Source organism: Oreochromis aureus, linkage group 16 (assembly GCF_013358895.1).
Source record: "Oreochromis aureus strain Israel breed Guangdong linkage group 16, ZZ_aureus, whole genome shotgun sequence".
NCBI classification, from domain to species: Eukaryota; Metazoa; Chordata; class Actinopteri; order Cichliformes; family Cichlidae; genus Oreochromis; species Oreochromis aureus.
Window position 1 is genome coordinate 19954026 of NC_052957.1, and position 14920 is coordinate 19968945.

Below are 14920 nucleotides of genomic sequence, written 5' to 3' on the forward strand. Positions count from 1 at the left end.
AAAGAATGTAGAATATACCTGGTCATGAAATGTAACTATATTTATTCCATAACGACAAAAATGCAAGAATTCAAAAGTAAAGTGTCAGCTTCTTACTTAGGACATTTTAACATCAACATGCACAAACGACCTCACATATGAGTCAGAGATGATAAAAGTTTCCATCTAGACTAGGGTGGAGTTGTCTGACAGTGTGAAGACTAAAAAGGTGACCCTACAAGAAGTGGAAATAATATAGCTAAAATAAACCCAAAGAAAAACACCCTCTATGTTCTGTCAGATAAACAACATAGTTAATACTTAGCTGATTTAATAGCTGTGTTTGTAGCAAGAAGCAGTAGCACACAAGAAAATGAAAAACAAGAGTGATCTGATCCCCATCTACATATACCGGATGACCAGAAAATTATTTCCATGCTTGATGAAAAGTCTCTGTATGACTACACAGTCACAGCAAATCGAAAAAGCTGTATGATAGCACACGTACTGTTCGTCAGCGATCAAGAGGATTTGCTTCATGTAAAAAAGACACAAAAACCAATAAAAAGCACTGGAATCTGAAGCACGCTGCCTTTCTTTTTAAATATGATCGAGGCACTAGCACACTGACCTTCACTGAGGATTTTACTGGACCATACAGTGAACACAGAGGTATCAGCAGCATGCTGTACTCTTCTATGAAGTCTAATGTTTCAAATCTCTTTACTTGGTGTCAGACTGAACTGAAAAATGTAATAAAAGCAACCAACAGCTTTTCAGCTGACCAAACGAAAGGCAGGGGGACTTCACAACAAGCAAGTGGTTATCAGGGTAGATACAAGGCTTTAGGCTCTCAGTGATGACACAGCATGACATTATATATAAAGTTGTTTTCTTCTGAACCCCTAAACTTTCCAGGCAATTTTGCTTGCTCAAACCTCAGAAAAAAAACTAAAGAAGAAGAAAAAAACAAAACACAAAGAATTACGTGGAGCAGACCAAAATTGTCTGACTTCTGTTTTTTTTCTTACCCTCCGGGTTATATTTTTGGGTAGCCAAAAAAGCATGATTTTGACATCAACAGGAAGTCACTTATCAAAGGGAAGCAGTGTGTGCACCCATGCATAGACACATGCACAGTCTGTGCTTCTTATCGTTAAAGCCCAAAATGTGAGCTCTTGTTGTTTTTTTTTCTCTCCTTTTTTGGGATATGTGTGCAATACTGCTGACCAAAGCAACAATAGTTAATAGCTGAAGGATTTGCAATTTTTTGGAAGAACTAGTTCCTTGTCCCATGTGTGCCAACTCACAGTCAGCTGAATTTCTGTCTATACATGAAATAAACACTGTCTAATATTAGATCCAAGAAAAAGGAGAACGGCAGTTATTCATTTAAATACCCCTCTTTTTTCAAGGTCCCAGCCCTAGATGAAATTAGGAAAGGATGAATCAAACTCTGGCTGGTTAAGGTATGCGATGTATGAGTTTATACTAGGAAAATTTATTCACCGTTTTTGCCTTTGTTTCACAGTTTTCACTGTTTGTCACACTTAGAATACCCACAAGAAAAGGATAAGCCAAGCTATCGTTGCTCATCTGCCCTATCTGAACTTATATGGGACAGCTAATATCAAGATTTCTCATTGCACGATGTATTTGTGGACCACAAACTCCACATACGGCTTGGAGACCATAACCGCATACAAGCAGAATGATTGCACCATTTGTTTTCAGTTAATGTGTGCAATGTGCAAACTGGAGATGGAGTCAGTAATAACACCTGCACCCACATTAACGCTGCATGTAGGCAAGCATGCATAGCATGAGCCTTATACAGCAAAATGTTCTTACACCAGCAAATATGAGACCACAGCAAGACAAACATTTGTCCTACTCAGCAGAAATCATTTCTCTCATCAAATCTTTCGAAATACTGACTAAACTAAGCTGAACTAAGCTCAAATACGTAGAATGCTTCATTTATGTCACAAGAATGGATAAATGTGAGTGTAACATACAAAGTACAATTGCAAAACTCCAGTAAGCTCGTGATGAATCATCACCTGTGACTATGAATGTGGAGACGAACGTTGAAACAATTTCATAACGTTGCTCTTTGTAGCATCCATACAACTATTTTTTATGTGTATGTTCACGCGTACTACTTCACTACATACTACTTTAGAGAGCACAGCTATGTGTCTGACAAGAAAGGAAATGGGTGTCTTGACTTATCAAACGTCATCCTGTGTGGGAGAAAAAGGCAAGATGTCTCAGTGGAAAGCGGTTTGGAGAGGGGATGAGAAAGAAAAGGGAGGGATTTGTTAGTCACACGATGTATATATTACTGTGTCACAAAGGACTTCAGGTTTGTCTGAAGTCTTTGTTGGAGGACATGCTTCACTTAAATCCAGAGCTTGTTGGGAATAGCAAGGAAATGAAATGGCAAGATAACGGAGGAGAAAGAAAGTGCATCTTGGTTTGATGTTACTTTAGAGAGTCTAGCACTGACGGTTTATGTCAGGCCATACTTGAGGTTTTACGGTGTGAGCAGCAAGTTTACAGAGGAGCACTCGAAGACACGCAGCGATGAAGGAGACTATGTGGATTTATGTCTTGATCCTGCTCTTGTCTGAAACGCGGAGCGTGGAATCAGGTTTGACATGTTAACTCATTTTTCTTGCATTTGTTTTTTGAGCTTTCACTACTTATATTTTCTTAAGAGTGAGCAACCTTCGCAAATATAATACACAATGACAAACTCCATGCGGGTTCATGTGGTTTGCGACACAAGTGATTTAACAGAGACATTTTTAAACCTTGAAAATGTAATTTTTTACCCTTTTTCTGTCCACGTCATTACACTCTGCGAATGTAGTGTCAAATATATGTAGCATGCATAATTACAGAGGTAATTAGTGTTAAATTTGTGGCTTATTACTATAAAGTGGGTGAGTTGTAAACTGTAAGTGGTTGTGGGCCTCCTGAGATTTCAGTGAAATGGTTGTACTCTGATTCACAGTGTAGACAGTGTGTGGAAAGACTATGCATGAAAGTGGGCCAGAGCAGAAACTGGCAGGGGGAAAAAGTGTTCCGTAACAGAAGTCAGCCCCGTCTTTTCTGAATGATCAAACTGCCTCGTACCAACCTGTAGCTGCAGTGGAAATCTTGATTTCGCATCTGGGTAACACTATGATGCAGCTCTTTCTGCATTGTAAGGGGGTCTCTGTTTTAGAGTTGTGGTTTTGTTCACTCACTTTCTGCGTGGTCTTGGTTTTACACCTGTCAGATGTAAACAACTCACTGAACACATCCATCTTGAATTTTCCGTTTCACTTATACGAAATACCGATTGTGTCTCTAGCTTCTGGGTAACGTGGAAGATTGTGATTAACATTTGTGGGCTTTATAAGGAGCTGAACTTTAACTGTGACATTTTATTGCCCCACATTTGGTGACTGTCATGTTTTTTTTTTTTCAAAAGCTTAAAAAAGTGCAGTGTGTCTCACAGCTCTTTGTTGTTTAACCGTCCTGCATGGCCATTTAATTCATGTTACATCTTAACCAATTAAACTTCAACTAACAGACGACCATCACTGCTGCTCTGCTGACTGAGCACTTCAGAATGAATATTTTTTGCTACTTTAGTTACTGAAACATTCTACTAACTTTTTCCTTAATTCACCTTCGTCTCTCTCAGGAACTACTGAAAGCACCCCTGTGAACACCACTTCTCCTCCTATCATTGGTAAAAGTCTTTCCCCCGTGTTTCTATACTGCTTCTGTTCACTATGAGTAAAATATGAAGTGAGAAAGTGTGACCAGCAAAATGTGAAAATGTCAGTACATTATGTTTAATTCCTTTTCTACTGCTTATTGTGTTCCAACCATTGCGCACTTTTCAACCATTGCACACTTTTCTTTACTTAAAATGTATTAAAGTGAAAGAAAAAGTGCTTTAAAGCACTTCAATATGTTTTGAAAAAGAAAGGTGCTGTTTATCAGTCTTTGTCTGATTCTTTACCGCTTTTCGTTCTTTCCCCCCTCTTCCTTTTTTTATTTTCCTTTTTAAAAAAAAAAAGTTTTTGTAATATATAAAATAATTTTCTTTTGGAGTGCTAATTGGACAAATCTCACAAATTATTACAAAAAAATAAACAATGTTATGATTTATTTTATATCTGTGTTTAATGCTGCAGCTTTATTCTAAGCGAAGTGAATATATTTAACATATGCATAACATAAACTAATACTTTCTATTTTTTCTTTGCTTTTCTGCCTTTTTTGTATATACTAGAAAACCTATTATTTTGTGACACAAAAAACCCAAATGATTTAATATGAACGATATGTAAGATGCATTCACATTTCCTTTTTTTTTTTTCTTTTTCCAGAACGCAGAAATAAAGATTTCAGTAATGGGAGTGATGCTAATCTCACGTGCAGCAATAAGATGTGGAATGAGACATTTTATGTTATCTGGAAAATAAAATTGATTAACAAAACCCTTTGTGAGATAAACTTTGACAGTTACGGTCGAAACTCAGACACCTGCAATGATGGAAAGTCACTCCGAAACACATCCAGTGCTCAGCCATATCTACATATCCCAAAGTTCTCAGAAGATGATGTGGGGATCTACACGTGTGAGTTTGCTTACAGAGGAGGATCTACCAATTGTGAAATCCACGTGAATATCACAGGTAGGACTTCTGTTGTCACATTCGTCACACACCTTGTACCTCCATTGATATATAAGAATGTAGATAGTTGAAATATCAGCCTTCTACCATTCAGCTTATACCTCATAAGGGAGTAAAATGGATATGCATTTGTGTTGCTCTGCAAAGTCTTTTCAGTGGCACATTTTTAAAAAGTGATCTTCAGTTTGCCTTTTTAGACACAAACACCTTGTCCTCTAGAGCTGGGATGTTAAACTCATTTAACATCACGGGCCACATGCAGCCCACTTTGATCTGCAGTCCTCTGAATCAGGAAAATGCCTCTTTCTGTGAGCGTAAAGAATTTTAACTGCACATTTAATTTAATCTAAAAAACAAGTGCGGTTTCAGCAGCATGTCATGATTCATTCAAATGCTGCTGCAGCAGATAAAAGACATCTGAAATTTATATAGTAGATCGTAAAAAACAGGCATTTCCTCCGATTGATTTGTTATTGTTTACCTGTTACTTAATTACATTGTTGTAGTATGAAATACAATAGGGGAGGTCCCTTATCACTTGGAAAAAATCTAAACCTTGAATGAAAATACACTTATTTTCAGTCAATTATCCAATGGGAGCGAGTCAATCCGGGCCAGTTCTGGCTCCCGGGCCTCATGTTTGACAACCCTGCTCTAGATGGATCATTGACTTCACTGTTAACATGTGTACATTGTCTATCGATTTTATTGTTTATTTTAATATTTATGTACAGCGCTTTGTGATTGTCTATCTGCGAAAAGCGCTTAATAAATAAAGTTTACTTACTTACTTACATACTTCATTTAGCACATTTAGATATTTGATTTGAAAACGAAAAACAAAGAAAATTTTAAATAGAGCACACCATGCCTTGCAAATCCCATTTTGTGATGTGGTTAAACTTAAAGCAAGCTTAAACGATTTGTTTTTGTTGTTGTTTCTTTTTTTTGTCTGTCTTGATTTAGTTACTCCTGAAATAAAAGCCTGGATAGAGCACAAAGACAACACAATGGTAGCAGTATGTAGAGCTGAAAATGGAAATCCTGCAGCCAGCATCAGCTGGAATTATGCACAAAATTCTTCTGTGGAACAATTGCCTGGGATAAATGGACTTTTTACAGTAGAAAGTCGTTTGGAGCTTCCTGAAGACATGGATCCAAAAAACCTGAGCTGCATCATCAGTCACCAGAACCTGAACAAGACGGTACTTCTAGAATTTCAAAAAGGCAAAGGTCAGGCTTCTACAAACTGAGGCACAAAAGTTACACGACCATGTGCATTTAAAATATTAACAAACATTTCATTTGTCTCCCTACAGCTGATTCTCCCTGGCTGTATGCACTCATAGCTGGGATAATAATTTCATTTGTAGCAGGAGTCTTGTTTTCTGTGGTCATGAAGCGGAGGTAACAGGTTTAATTTAACAGAAATTGAATCAAAAATAATAACTTGTGTTCTGAGAGTGTCTAGGTTACTGAACATGTTTGTGTAACTTTTGCCAGGCAACACCAACAGTCAGATACCTCGTCCTCCAAATCCCCACCGGTAGGTAAAACTGCCTGTATTTTATAGTTCTGGTTGTTGACTGCACTTTGTCATGTTTTGTTAAAGAGGCCTCCCTCTGTTCTATCTCTTTTGTCTTTTCTTTTTTTCTTTTTTTTTTTGTAGATAGAGGATGTGGAGGAAGTGGAGCCCTATGCCAGCTATGTTCAACGTGTGAACTCTATCTATAACTGATCTGCAGATATGTTCACAATGACAAAAGAAAAAGAAAAAAGCCTATGCACATGCATCACAGCTTAAATGCAACAAGTCTTTGTGAGAAACTGAGGGCTGTGAAACTGAGAAAGGGTGAAATAGTAAAGAGAGGGAAAGATCAAAGATTTTCTCTGAAAGAGGAAAGTTTCTCACTTTAAATGTATCCTAATAAACACTTAACTAATGGAACGGGGGATGTACCTGATGTCTGCCCACCACTTTGTGTGGGTCTCGAGGAGAACATTAACTAAAAACTGCACTGAACTGCTGAAATGAGGAGGCTCTTGAGCCACATGCAGCATGTAAGACTACAGAACTACAGAATTTTGATAATGCTGATGAAATATATTGGCTACAATTATGTACAAATACACTTATTTATACATTAACGGTTAAATAGATAATAGATAATCATCTCTTACATAGAATCATGCTGGAGTGGGTACAGTACAAGCACCAAGCAACGAAAACATGCATTTTAATCACACAGCTGTCTCAAGGTAATGTGGACAATGCCATGTGAAGTATTTATGTTATGTATTAATGTGAGATGATATGATTCTTTGTATTAAAGTACATGTATAAATGCTGACTTCATTTTAGCCACATTCTTCAGACTTAGGAACAACACTAGTAATGCTGCATCAGAGCAACTCAGAAAGATACACCAAAAAGAGTCAAAACAGTTGCTCTCAACATTTTTACAGTGATATCTGTCAAGGTGACTTTTTCATTGTTTGAGGGCACACACTAAAAATACAATCAATACTAACTGTCACCTTTTTCATAGTGACTGTATAAAGATTCACCTCAGTACAATAACAGTGACTAATACAGTTCCGAGAAAAGAAACTAGAAAAAGGGACTATTCTGCCCTCTACTGGTGAATAATAGAATTAATGTTGCTACAGGATTAAATGATGCAAGGTGCCTGAATAATTTCAGTGATAGCAGTCAATCTTACCCTCCGAGCTTGAAAGCCATTATTTGGTCTTTGGGAATTATTCTCCGGGCTTCTTGAAGGACATTGAAAGCTCTTATTTGGATGTTGGCTGCCTTTTATTCTGTTCTCTTTCAAGATGATCCCACACTGCATCAATAATGTTGAGGTCCAGGCTCTGGGGAGGCCAAGCCATGACAGTTTTCCATTGGCAGTGTGTTTGGGATCATTGTCATTCTGAAAAATGAATATGTTCCCATTCCGCCTCATTCCAAATGCTTTTGCATGGTGGGTGAAAACCTGATGGCACATTTCTGCATTCATTCATCAATTCTGGCATGATCACCAACACTATACTCACTAACAATGATCTAAACCAAGAAAAGTCTTTCTCTCTCTCTCCATATATATATATAAATATATGTATATATTTGTATGTCAGTGGCTTCACACTTGTTCTTTTCAGTAGCCTTAGTAAGTAATAGACAGTAGATCAGAGGCAAGAGCTGCAGTGACTATAAATGTCTTTCCGTTATAATGACAGAACTAACATTTGCCTCACAAATATATCCCTATCTTCACAGTCTGACTATTTGAACTCTTTCAGTGACTTAGAACATTAACATGATTTCCTCTTAAAAGCAGAAGCAAATAGCAAAACTGGTTTTTGTTTTAAATTGAAAAGATTATTTTTTCTTCCTCTTCTTTCAGTTTTCAGACATGCAGTTTATTCATACAGCATAATAAAAACAGATAAGGTAAATAACAGTACTCTGCCATAAAGTTAAATGTATAAATAATTCTGTTGATTAGACAGATTCAAATAAAAAGGCACATAAAAACAATCTCTCAAAGAACAACAATCTCTCAAAGAACAAACAAACAAACAAGGAATTAAAAAAAACCAACAACTTCTCAGCCTTTCGGTGTGTTTGTAGTATATTGGGACTCGTGGTTGCTTCTTACATGCTGTAAAATGCTTCTGACTATGTATTAAAATGTGTGGTCTGGACTATCGTTCTATAATGTGGCAATACATCAAATTTTACAAACGGTTTTGGTATTTGGTTGCACATTTGGGCAGTATTAAGTTTTAAAACGCTTTCTGAGGGAACTCAATATGGGGTGTTGTGAAACTGGTTAATGATGCAGCAAAGAGTTGGCATTGTATCAACACTAACCACCTGCAACAGACTCTAGATAATGATCAAACCTTCCTGCACAGCACCTTACAGCAGATGCATTCATATCAACAAATTTGTCTCTCAAAAACCCCCAAACAGTTCTGCCATTATTGTTGCACATGCACGCTATTAAACCACAAAATACCAGTTCTTGATCCACTTTTCTTTCCTATGCAAGCAAAATGTTTGGTGAGAATGTCTGAGAATGCGGTGCACATTTTCAGATTTTCAGTTGTGGTGTGCCAAGGTGTGGCTGAGTTTCTTCAGCGAAACTTCTCTTTAAAGAGGAGCAAGTTTTGAATTTGTGCTAATGCCTCGATGTTTTAGGAATTTGGGGCCAAAACATAAATCACGTAACCACACACAGAGCTAAAGATACAAAACAAAATAAAACTTCTGTTTGGAACATTTTCAAATTCACATTAAAATGTCACACATGGTGGCTTTAAGATTTCATCGATTCACATGTAAGTAGTAAGTGCATGCCACAAACTTCTGTATTTCCTGATTTGGTTGCATCGCTCTTCTCAGAGAGGTCCAGAATTGATGGAAGCTTACTGGCTTTCTTCTTAGTTTTCAAATCTTTTAGTAATGTCCCAATGTCTCAAGAATCGTATTGTCTCTCACGGGTTCGTCTGCAATGTGAGTTTGTCTTCTTGAGGAAGGAACACCACCACCATGTTCTGGTTACAACGTTTCTTCATTTGTGGAGAGAAACTTCTTTCTGGTTAATGTACATGCTTCCGCAATCAGCTGTTGTTGTCTGTGAATCTTCTCTTTTTGGCAGTTTCTTTGATGATCAAGATCTGCTCTTGATTAAGCTAAAAATATAAAAAGTAAAGTGACAATTCAAGTGCAAACAAGTTCTTGCATGCCTTTTTTCCGGCATCAGACATTTTTCTGTAACTGACTTGACCGAACAAATGTTTCCACTTCCGTCTGTTTACCCCATAAGTACATAATCATCTGCACATTCGTCTTTAGATGAGCACTCAGATTCAGAGTGAGGTTGAAGTGCTTCAGGAATATTAACTGTAGCATAGTCGCAGTCGTCGTCGGTGATCTGGTTTGTCGGTGGTCTGCCTTGTCTTGCTCCTTTGGCGTTCTCGTGGTTAATAGAAGCATACGTTACATCTTCATTGGGCTGTCGGGAGAGAGAGAGTGAGATGGGTGGTCATCTACTCGTATCATGCCCATCAAATAATTTAGTCAACTTTTATACTGCGTTTCTACAGCTGGCACATTTTGAAATGTGTCTAGATGCCGTGGGTTCCTGTGGAGTTTGTTTTACGGCAGAAGCCTCATGTTAATCTTCTCCAAGTATGTAAATCCAAAGCGGAACACACCCATGTCCTATGAAAATCATGAGCTGATAACGGTGAAGATTTATGGTCAACTGAAATAGAACCAAGATTAATGCGGGGATGTCTACCTTGTCATTCACGGTCTTATCATCTGGTTCAGAATCCCCTGAAAGAGGAAATGTGGAAATATATCATAAACTTATAATAGTTTATTTGTTTATGATATTTATTACATTTTATACTGGAGAAAGTAACACAAAAGCAATAAAAAATAGTAATACAAAACAGTTTTTACCTTTCTCTTTCTTCTTTCTGAAAATAAAGCAAATTGAAACGATAAGCTATAGGACCACAATGTTAGCACACACAGAAGAATAAAGCCCCCATACCTTTGGATAATACTGCTTATTCAGTAATATGTCTTTCACTTCAATAGACTGTAAAAAATATTATCTGTGGCATCAGGTGTGGGCTTTAGTCAACAGCAGTGTTTCCTTGACAGCTTTAACAAATAAGCGCCTGTGCTGCAACAGGAAACACTTTACATAGACCTACAATCAACACCTGTTTATAACCAACTGAATATGGCAGTGAATAACCAAAGAGGACATCAAGCTTTGCATATTTCTAGACTTAACATCTCACATGGTAATATATTGAATCTGTAATGTAACAGCAAAATATGTTCTTTGTATTTGACTTAGTTCTTGTAAGAACACAACCAGAAACCAGGGCTATTTTTATCTCATAACCACTGTTTCCTTGCTAGAGGAAATGCAGAAGCTTCTTGTAAAAAACTGCACAATCATTTCATTTAAACTTTGTCTTTGCTTCTAAATATTTTCGCTGCAGTTAATTCACAAATGCATTAAATCTATTTTCTACATTTACAACAGTTAAAGGAGTGTTTTAGAATACATCACATTCTGATGAATAACTTTGTAATATATGAAAGTCCCCACTTATATGAACATGTGAATGAATGTATGAGTGTGTATGATGACTTACCCTGAAGCACAGTTTCCCATGACGATCCCACAGAGTGCCCGGTTGCTGGAGAAGGGCCCCTCGGCCTGACGCTGTAGTAGATATGAGCTGATCGCTTCGTTGCATCAAACTGCATAAAGGCCACAGTAGTGAGGAAGCGGTAGAAAAGAGAGGCAGAGCGAGAAGGAGGGAGAGAGAGAGAGAGAGAGAGAGAGAGAGAGAGGGAGAAGCAAATGTGCTATCACACCAATATGAAAATAACTGTACTGATGTAGAGGAAAACAGTCAGTACTAACAAACAGCAGACAAAATATAATCTGACACATTGATAGTAATGTGGAAATGCTGTAACACGTTGTTGACTCGAAATACTCAATTTGCATGTACTTCTATGTATGTGGATATATTGGTTTGCTGGCTTTTTATGTGAGACAAAAGGTCATCATCATCATCGTCACCTACTGTATTTGCTGTATTTTAAAATATTTGTCATTGAGCAAACATGAAATATCTGCATTGCGAGATACCACAGCAGTGAGCAGTTACTGTAATGTATTTTGTTGTCACTGTATGCTGTCATTTGCATAATTTTGCAAATTTTTTTGATGTGCAACAACAGGAAGTCAGTGATCTTTGCCACATGGAAAGTCCAGGTTTGGTTTACAAACTATTTATTGTCAGCAGGAAAAAGAACCACACCTTTATATTCATTCAGAGAAATGTCTGGATATGCATCACGTAGTAACACTCTGTACAGGAAAGGCTCAATGAATGAGGTCAGAGTGGACAAACTGAAGATTTTTACATCATTTTCGTTGTGCAGATGTATGTAGAAATGATCAGATAATCACACCAGATAATCATCTTTACTGATATGTTTTCACCGTAAATTCTGTGTTTGATTGACTTTACTTTTGCTTGAAATATATTGATTTAGTGACGGTACGGAACTGTTGTTATACACAAAGAAGATCCTGGGTTTGAATCCAGTCTGGGGCCTGGATCATGTTTGCATGTTCATGGGTTTAGATTAATTGATGATTCTAAACTGACTTTAAGTGTGAATCCGAGTGTGAATGATCTATGTGTCAGCCTTAAGAGCAAATGTAAAACTGGCAACCGGTCCAGGCTGTACCCTTTTGCCCTGTGACAGCTGGAACAGGCTCTAGCCCCCCCCCAGTTGATTGTAAACAAGGATAAGAAATCATCCTTAGATTAAGAAAATCCCTGGTACACTGACGCATTAATATGTTCTTTTTAAAAAAAACCCAAATCCTATTGTGAGTATTCCTTATCTTTTATGGTATGATAATGTATTCAGAGAGAGTATCGAATTACACAATACTGTTTGCTGAAAAGGGGGCATATGCTTCATCCATTCATTTTCTTCCACAGTTCAGTGAGATGGGTTGGGTGCACTGAACACTAGTTTTCATCAGGTGAGAGGTGAGCTCTCCCTGAGCAGGCACAGAGAGAGACAGACAACCGTTCACGTCCACACCTAAAACCAATTTAGCAGAAACAGTGAACCTAACATGTCGTTGGGATGAAGCAGGAGTACGTGGACAGAATCCATACTGATGGGTTTGGACCTTAACTTCTTAGTTTGCAACAACGGTACACTTCACAATGCCAGCCTTATGAACGTTTGTGTATTTAAGAAAATACAAGCTAGCTAGCTATTGTTAGCCAGATAGCTAGCTTGATAGCTAGCCAGCTGCATAGATAGGCAAGGTCAAGACAACCTGCTGAATTTCAAACTAACATCAGACTGAGGAAGATGGTGATTTAAATGACTTTGAACTTGACCTGAGCATTTTAAAAACTGTCTGTCTCCCCATATTTATCTCCAGGGTTTGCAGAGAATGAACTGAAAAAGGGAAAACATTTAGTGAGCAGCAGTTCTCTGGCTGAAAATGTCTTGTTGATGCCAGAAGTCAGAGGAGAATGTTCAGTCTTCTTATAATAATAGTAAAAAAACAAATAGTTCAAAAAAACCAATTGTTTGCACCAGTGTATGCTGAAGAGCATCTTTGAATGCACAACACATTGAACCTTGAAGCAGATGGGCTACAGCAACAGAAGAGCACACTGGGTGCCACTTCTGCCAGCTTGGAACAAAAAACAACCTACAATTCACATGAGGACATTGGAAAATGTTTCCCGGTCTTAACTTCTACTGCAATATTCAAATGGCAAATTCAGAATTCAGTGTAAACAAAATAAAAGCAAGGCTCCATCCTACTTTGTATCAGTACTTTGTATTCACACTACTTTTGTGGGTGGAATGGTGTAGTATATATTTTTGTGGCACACTTTGGGCCCTTTAGTAGCAAATTTTAAATACCGCAGCCTACCTGAATATTGTTGCGGACCATGTCTATCCCATTATGATGACATTTTGAAGGCCATTTTGAACACGATAACAAAATGTTACAAATCTAAAAAGGATCTGCAGCCAGTTTATGACCATGACAGTGAGTTCACTGTACTCAGCAGATCTCAACCCAGTAGAGCAGCTTTAGGATGTGGTGGAACACGAGATTTGTATCATGGGTGTGCAACTGACATATCTGAAAGACGTGTGATACTCTCTTGACACTGTGGTCCAAAATCTTTATCTATAGATAACTACCAAAAGCTAAAAGAGAAATACATGGTTATATTATTTTTGCACAGAGACACACACATACTGGTATATCAACATGAAGTAACACACAGTGTTCCACCAGATGGTGCTGTTGGAAAAGTATGCTCTGATTCACATGACACTGAGAAGCATTGTCTATAAACTACAATGGAAGGTGAATGTGAACTTACACCGCCTGCTGGCTGCACAGGGCAAAAAAAGGAAAAACAAAAGTCACTTTTGGTGTATACTTCAGATTTCTAGCACACAAGTATGTACACAAGTTGCAGCATATTGAAGCCTGAAGCATGCTCGGTATTATTAGTTGTTCATATAAGTATACTGGTAACCCGAGTGTGAAGGAAAGATGATTATTTTGTGTAAAAATTGATCCAATTTTCCACTTTAAGTCTGAAGAAAACTATCACAAATCCCTCATTTACTGTTAGACTCCTGGGGCAAAGCTAAAGTGTTCTTCTTTAGATAGTGAATTTGTGCATGTTAGCACTTAGATCCACAGTTAATAAAACAAAATAAAACAAAAATAACAGCATGGTTGAGTTTTGTTTAAAAAAAAAAACTAGTGCATCTTCATTTAAAAAAATTGCAGTGCTCTAGAACTGTATTGTGGAATTTTCTTACAAATTTATTACTACTTTTTAGATTTTTTTTGTTTGTTTTTACATATCCATAAAAGAAAACAAATTTTAACATCATTTATTTTAGAAACTAACAAATGACAAAACTACCAAACAAGAAAATAGTTAGTAAAAAAAAAAGTAATACACAGAAGTGCTGCTTGCCACGAGGCGAAGCAGGCTGCAGGCAAGTGGAGTGCCCTGTGGGCTGAAAAACTTTGAAACGTTGAATCAATGCTTAAAGCTTGCCATAAAAGTAGAAGACACCTGACCTCCCTAAGGGGGCCCCGCCTTCCTCCTCTCACTCCTGTTTAAACGAAGCTATGGACAACAATGAAAGCTACTTAATGACTATAAAAAGGAGCTATGATCACATTAAATATAATGCACAGTTAATATAATCTTAACTGTAGAGGAGAGACACCTGATACAAGTACACCAGTCAGACAAGCAGTTGTTTGACTGGTCCCAGATTATTTATGAGATAATGGTGATGAACGCTGGTTAGAGGGGCCCCATTGAATTTCTTCCTAACAGTCTCTACTCTGCACTGGAAAGCGAGCTTTTTAGTGTACAATTTCAAGCAGGTCAAATAGCCACCTTTAGAAGCTCGGGGTCCATGTAAAGGTGAATGAAACAACTTCTGTAAAAGAACTAAACAACTGTGAATAATGCTGACATGCTTCCAGCACTAAGGATCACAATGGGGGACTTGAAAATAGGGGTTTAATTATAGTAGAGAATCAATGACAAAACATTTCATACTCCCCTGAACCTCCAGTCATAAACCAAACAAA

At 37.6% G+C, this 14920-nt stretch overlaps 2 protein-coding genes across 3 annotated transcripts; one reads left to right on the forward strand and one right to left on the reverse strand.

Moving 5' to 3' along the window:
- Window positions 1-2304: 2304 nt before the first annotated feature.
- On the forward strand, window positions 2305-7033 carry si:ch211-214p13.9 (cell surface glycoprotein CD200 receptor 1-A). 2 transcript variants are annotated; one of them, XM_031734446.2, is made up of 7 exons: window positions 2306-2635; window positions 3680-3727; window positions 4374-4682; window positions 5649-5915; window positions 6002-6089; window positions 6186-6228; window positions 6352-7033. In XM_031734446.2, the coding sequence occupies exons 1-7, from the start codon at window positions 2569-2571 to the stop codon at window positions 6418-6420; spliced, it is 891 nt and encodes a 296-aa protein (XP_031590306.1). In that variant the 5' UTR covers window positions 2306-2568; the 3' UTR covers window positions 6421-7033. The 2 variants fall into 2 exon arrangements, with proteins under 2 accessions (XP_031590307.1, XP_031590306.1); XM_031734447.2 differs by lacking the exon at window positions 3680-3727 and having other exon boundaries at window positions 2305-2635.
- A 1057-nt stretch (window positions 7034-8090) lies between these two features.
- si:ch211-214p13.7 lies at window positions 8091-10986 on the reverse strand. Its single transcript, XM_039600492.1, has 4 exons — window positions 10878-10986; window positions 10165-10181; window positions 9998-10035; window positions 8091-9709 (listed from the first exon to the last, which is right to left on the reverse strand). Exons 1-4 carry the CDS (start codon window positions 10895-10897, stop codon window positions 9509-9511), a joined length of 276 nt encoding a protein of 91 aa, XP_039456426.1. The 5' UTR covers window positions 10898-10986; the 3' UTR covers window positions 8091-9508.
- Between the last annotated feature and the right edge of the window lie 3934 nt (window positions 10987-14920).

Coding starts and splice junctions, on each gene's coding strand:
- si:ch211-214p13.9 (XM_031734446.2), top strand. CDS start 2,569: ATGAAGGAGACTATGTGGATTTATGTCTTGATCCTGCTCTTGTCTGAA. Junction 6,090..6,185: donor TCTGTGGTCATGAAGCGGAG/GTAACAGGTTTA, acceptor AACTTTTGCCAG/GCAACACCAACAGTCAGATA. Junction 6,229..6,351: donor CGTCCTCCAAATCCCCACCG/GTAGGTAAAACT, acceptor TTTTTTTTGTAG/ATAGAGGATGTGGAGGAAGT.
- si:ch211-214p13.7 (XM_039600492.1), bottom strand. CDS start 10,897: ATGGGAAACTGTGCTTCAGG. Junction 9,710..9,997: donor ATAAGACCGTGAATGACAAG/GTAGACATCCCC, acceptor CTCTCCCGACAG/CCCAATGAAGATGTAACGTA.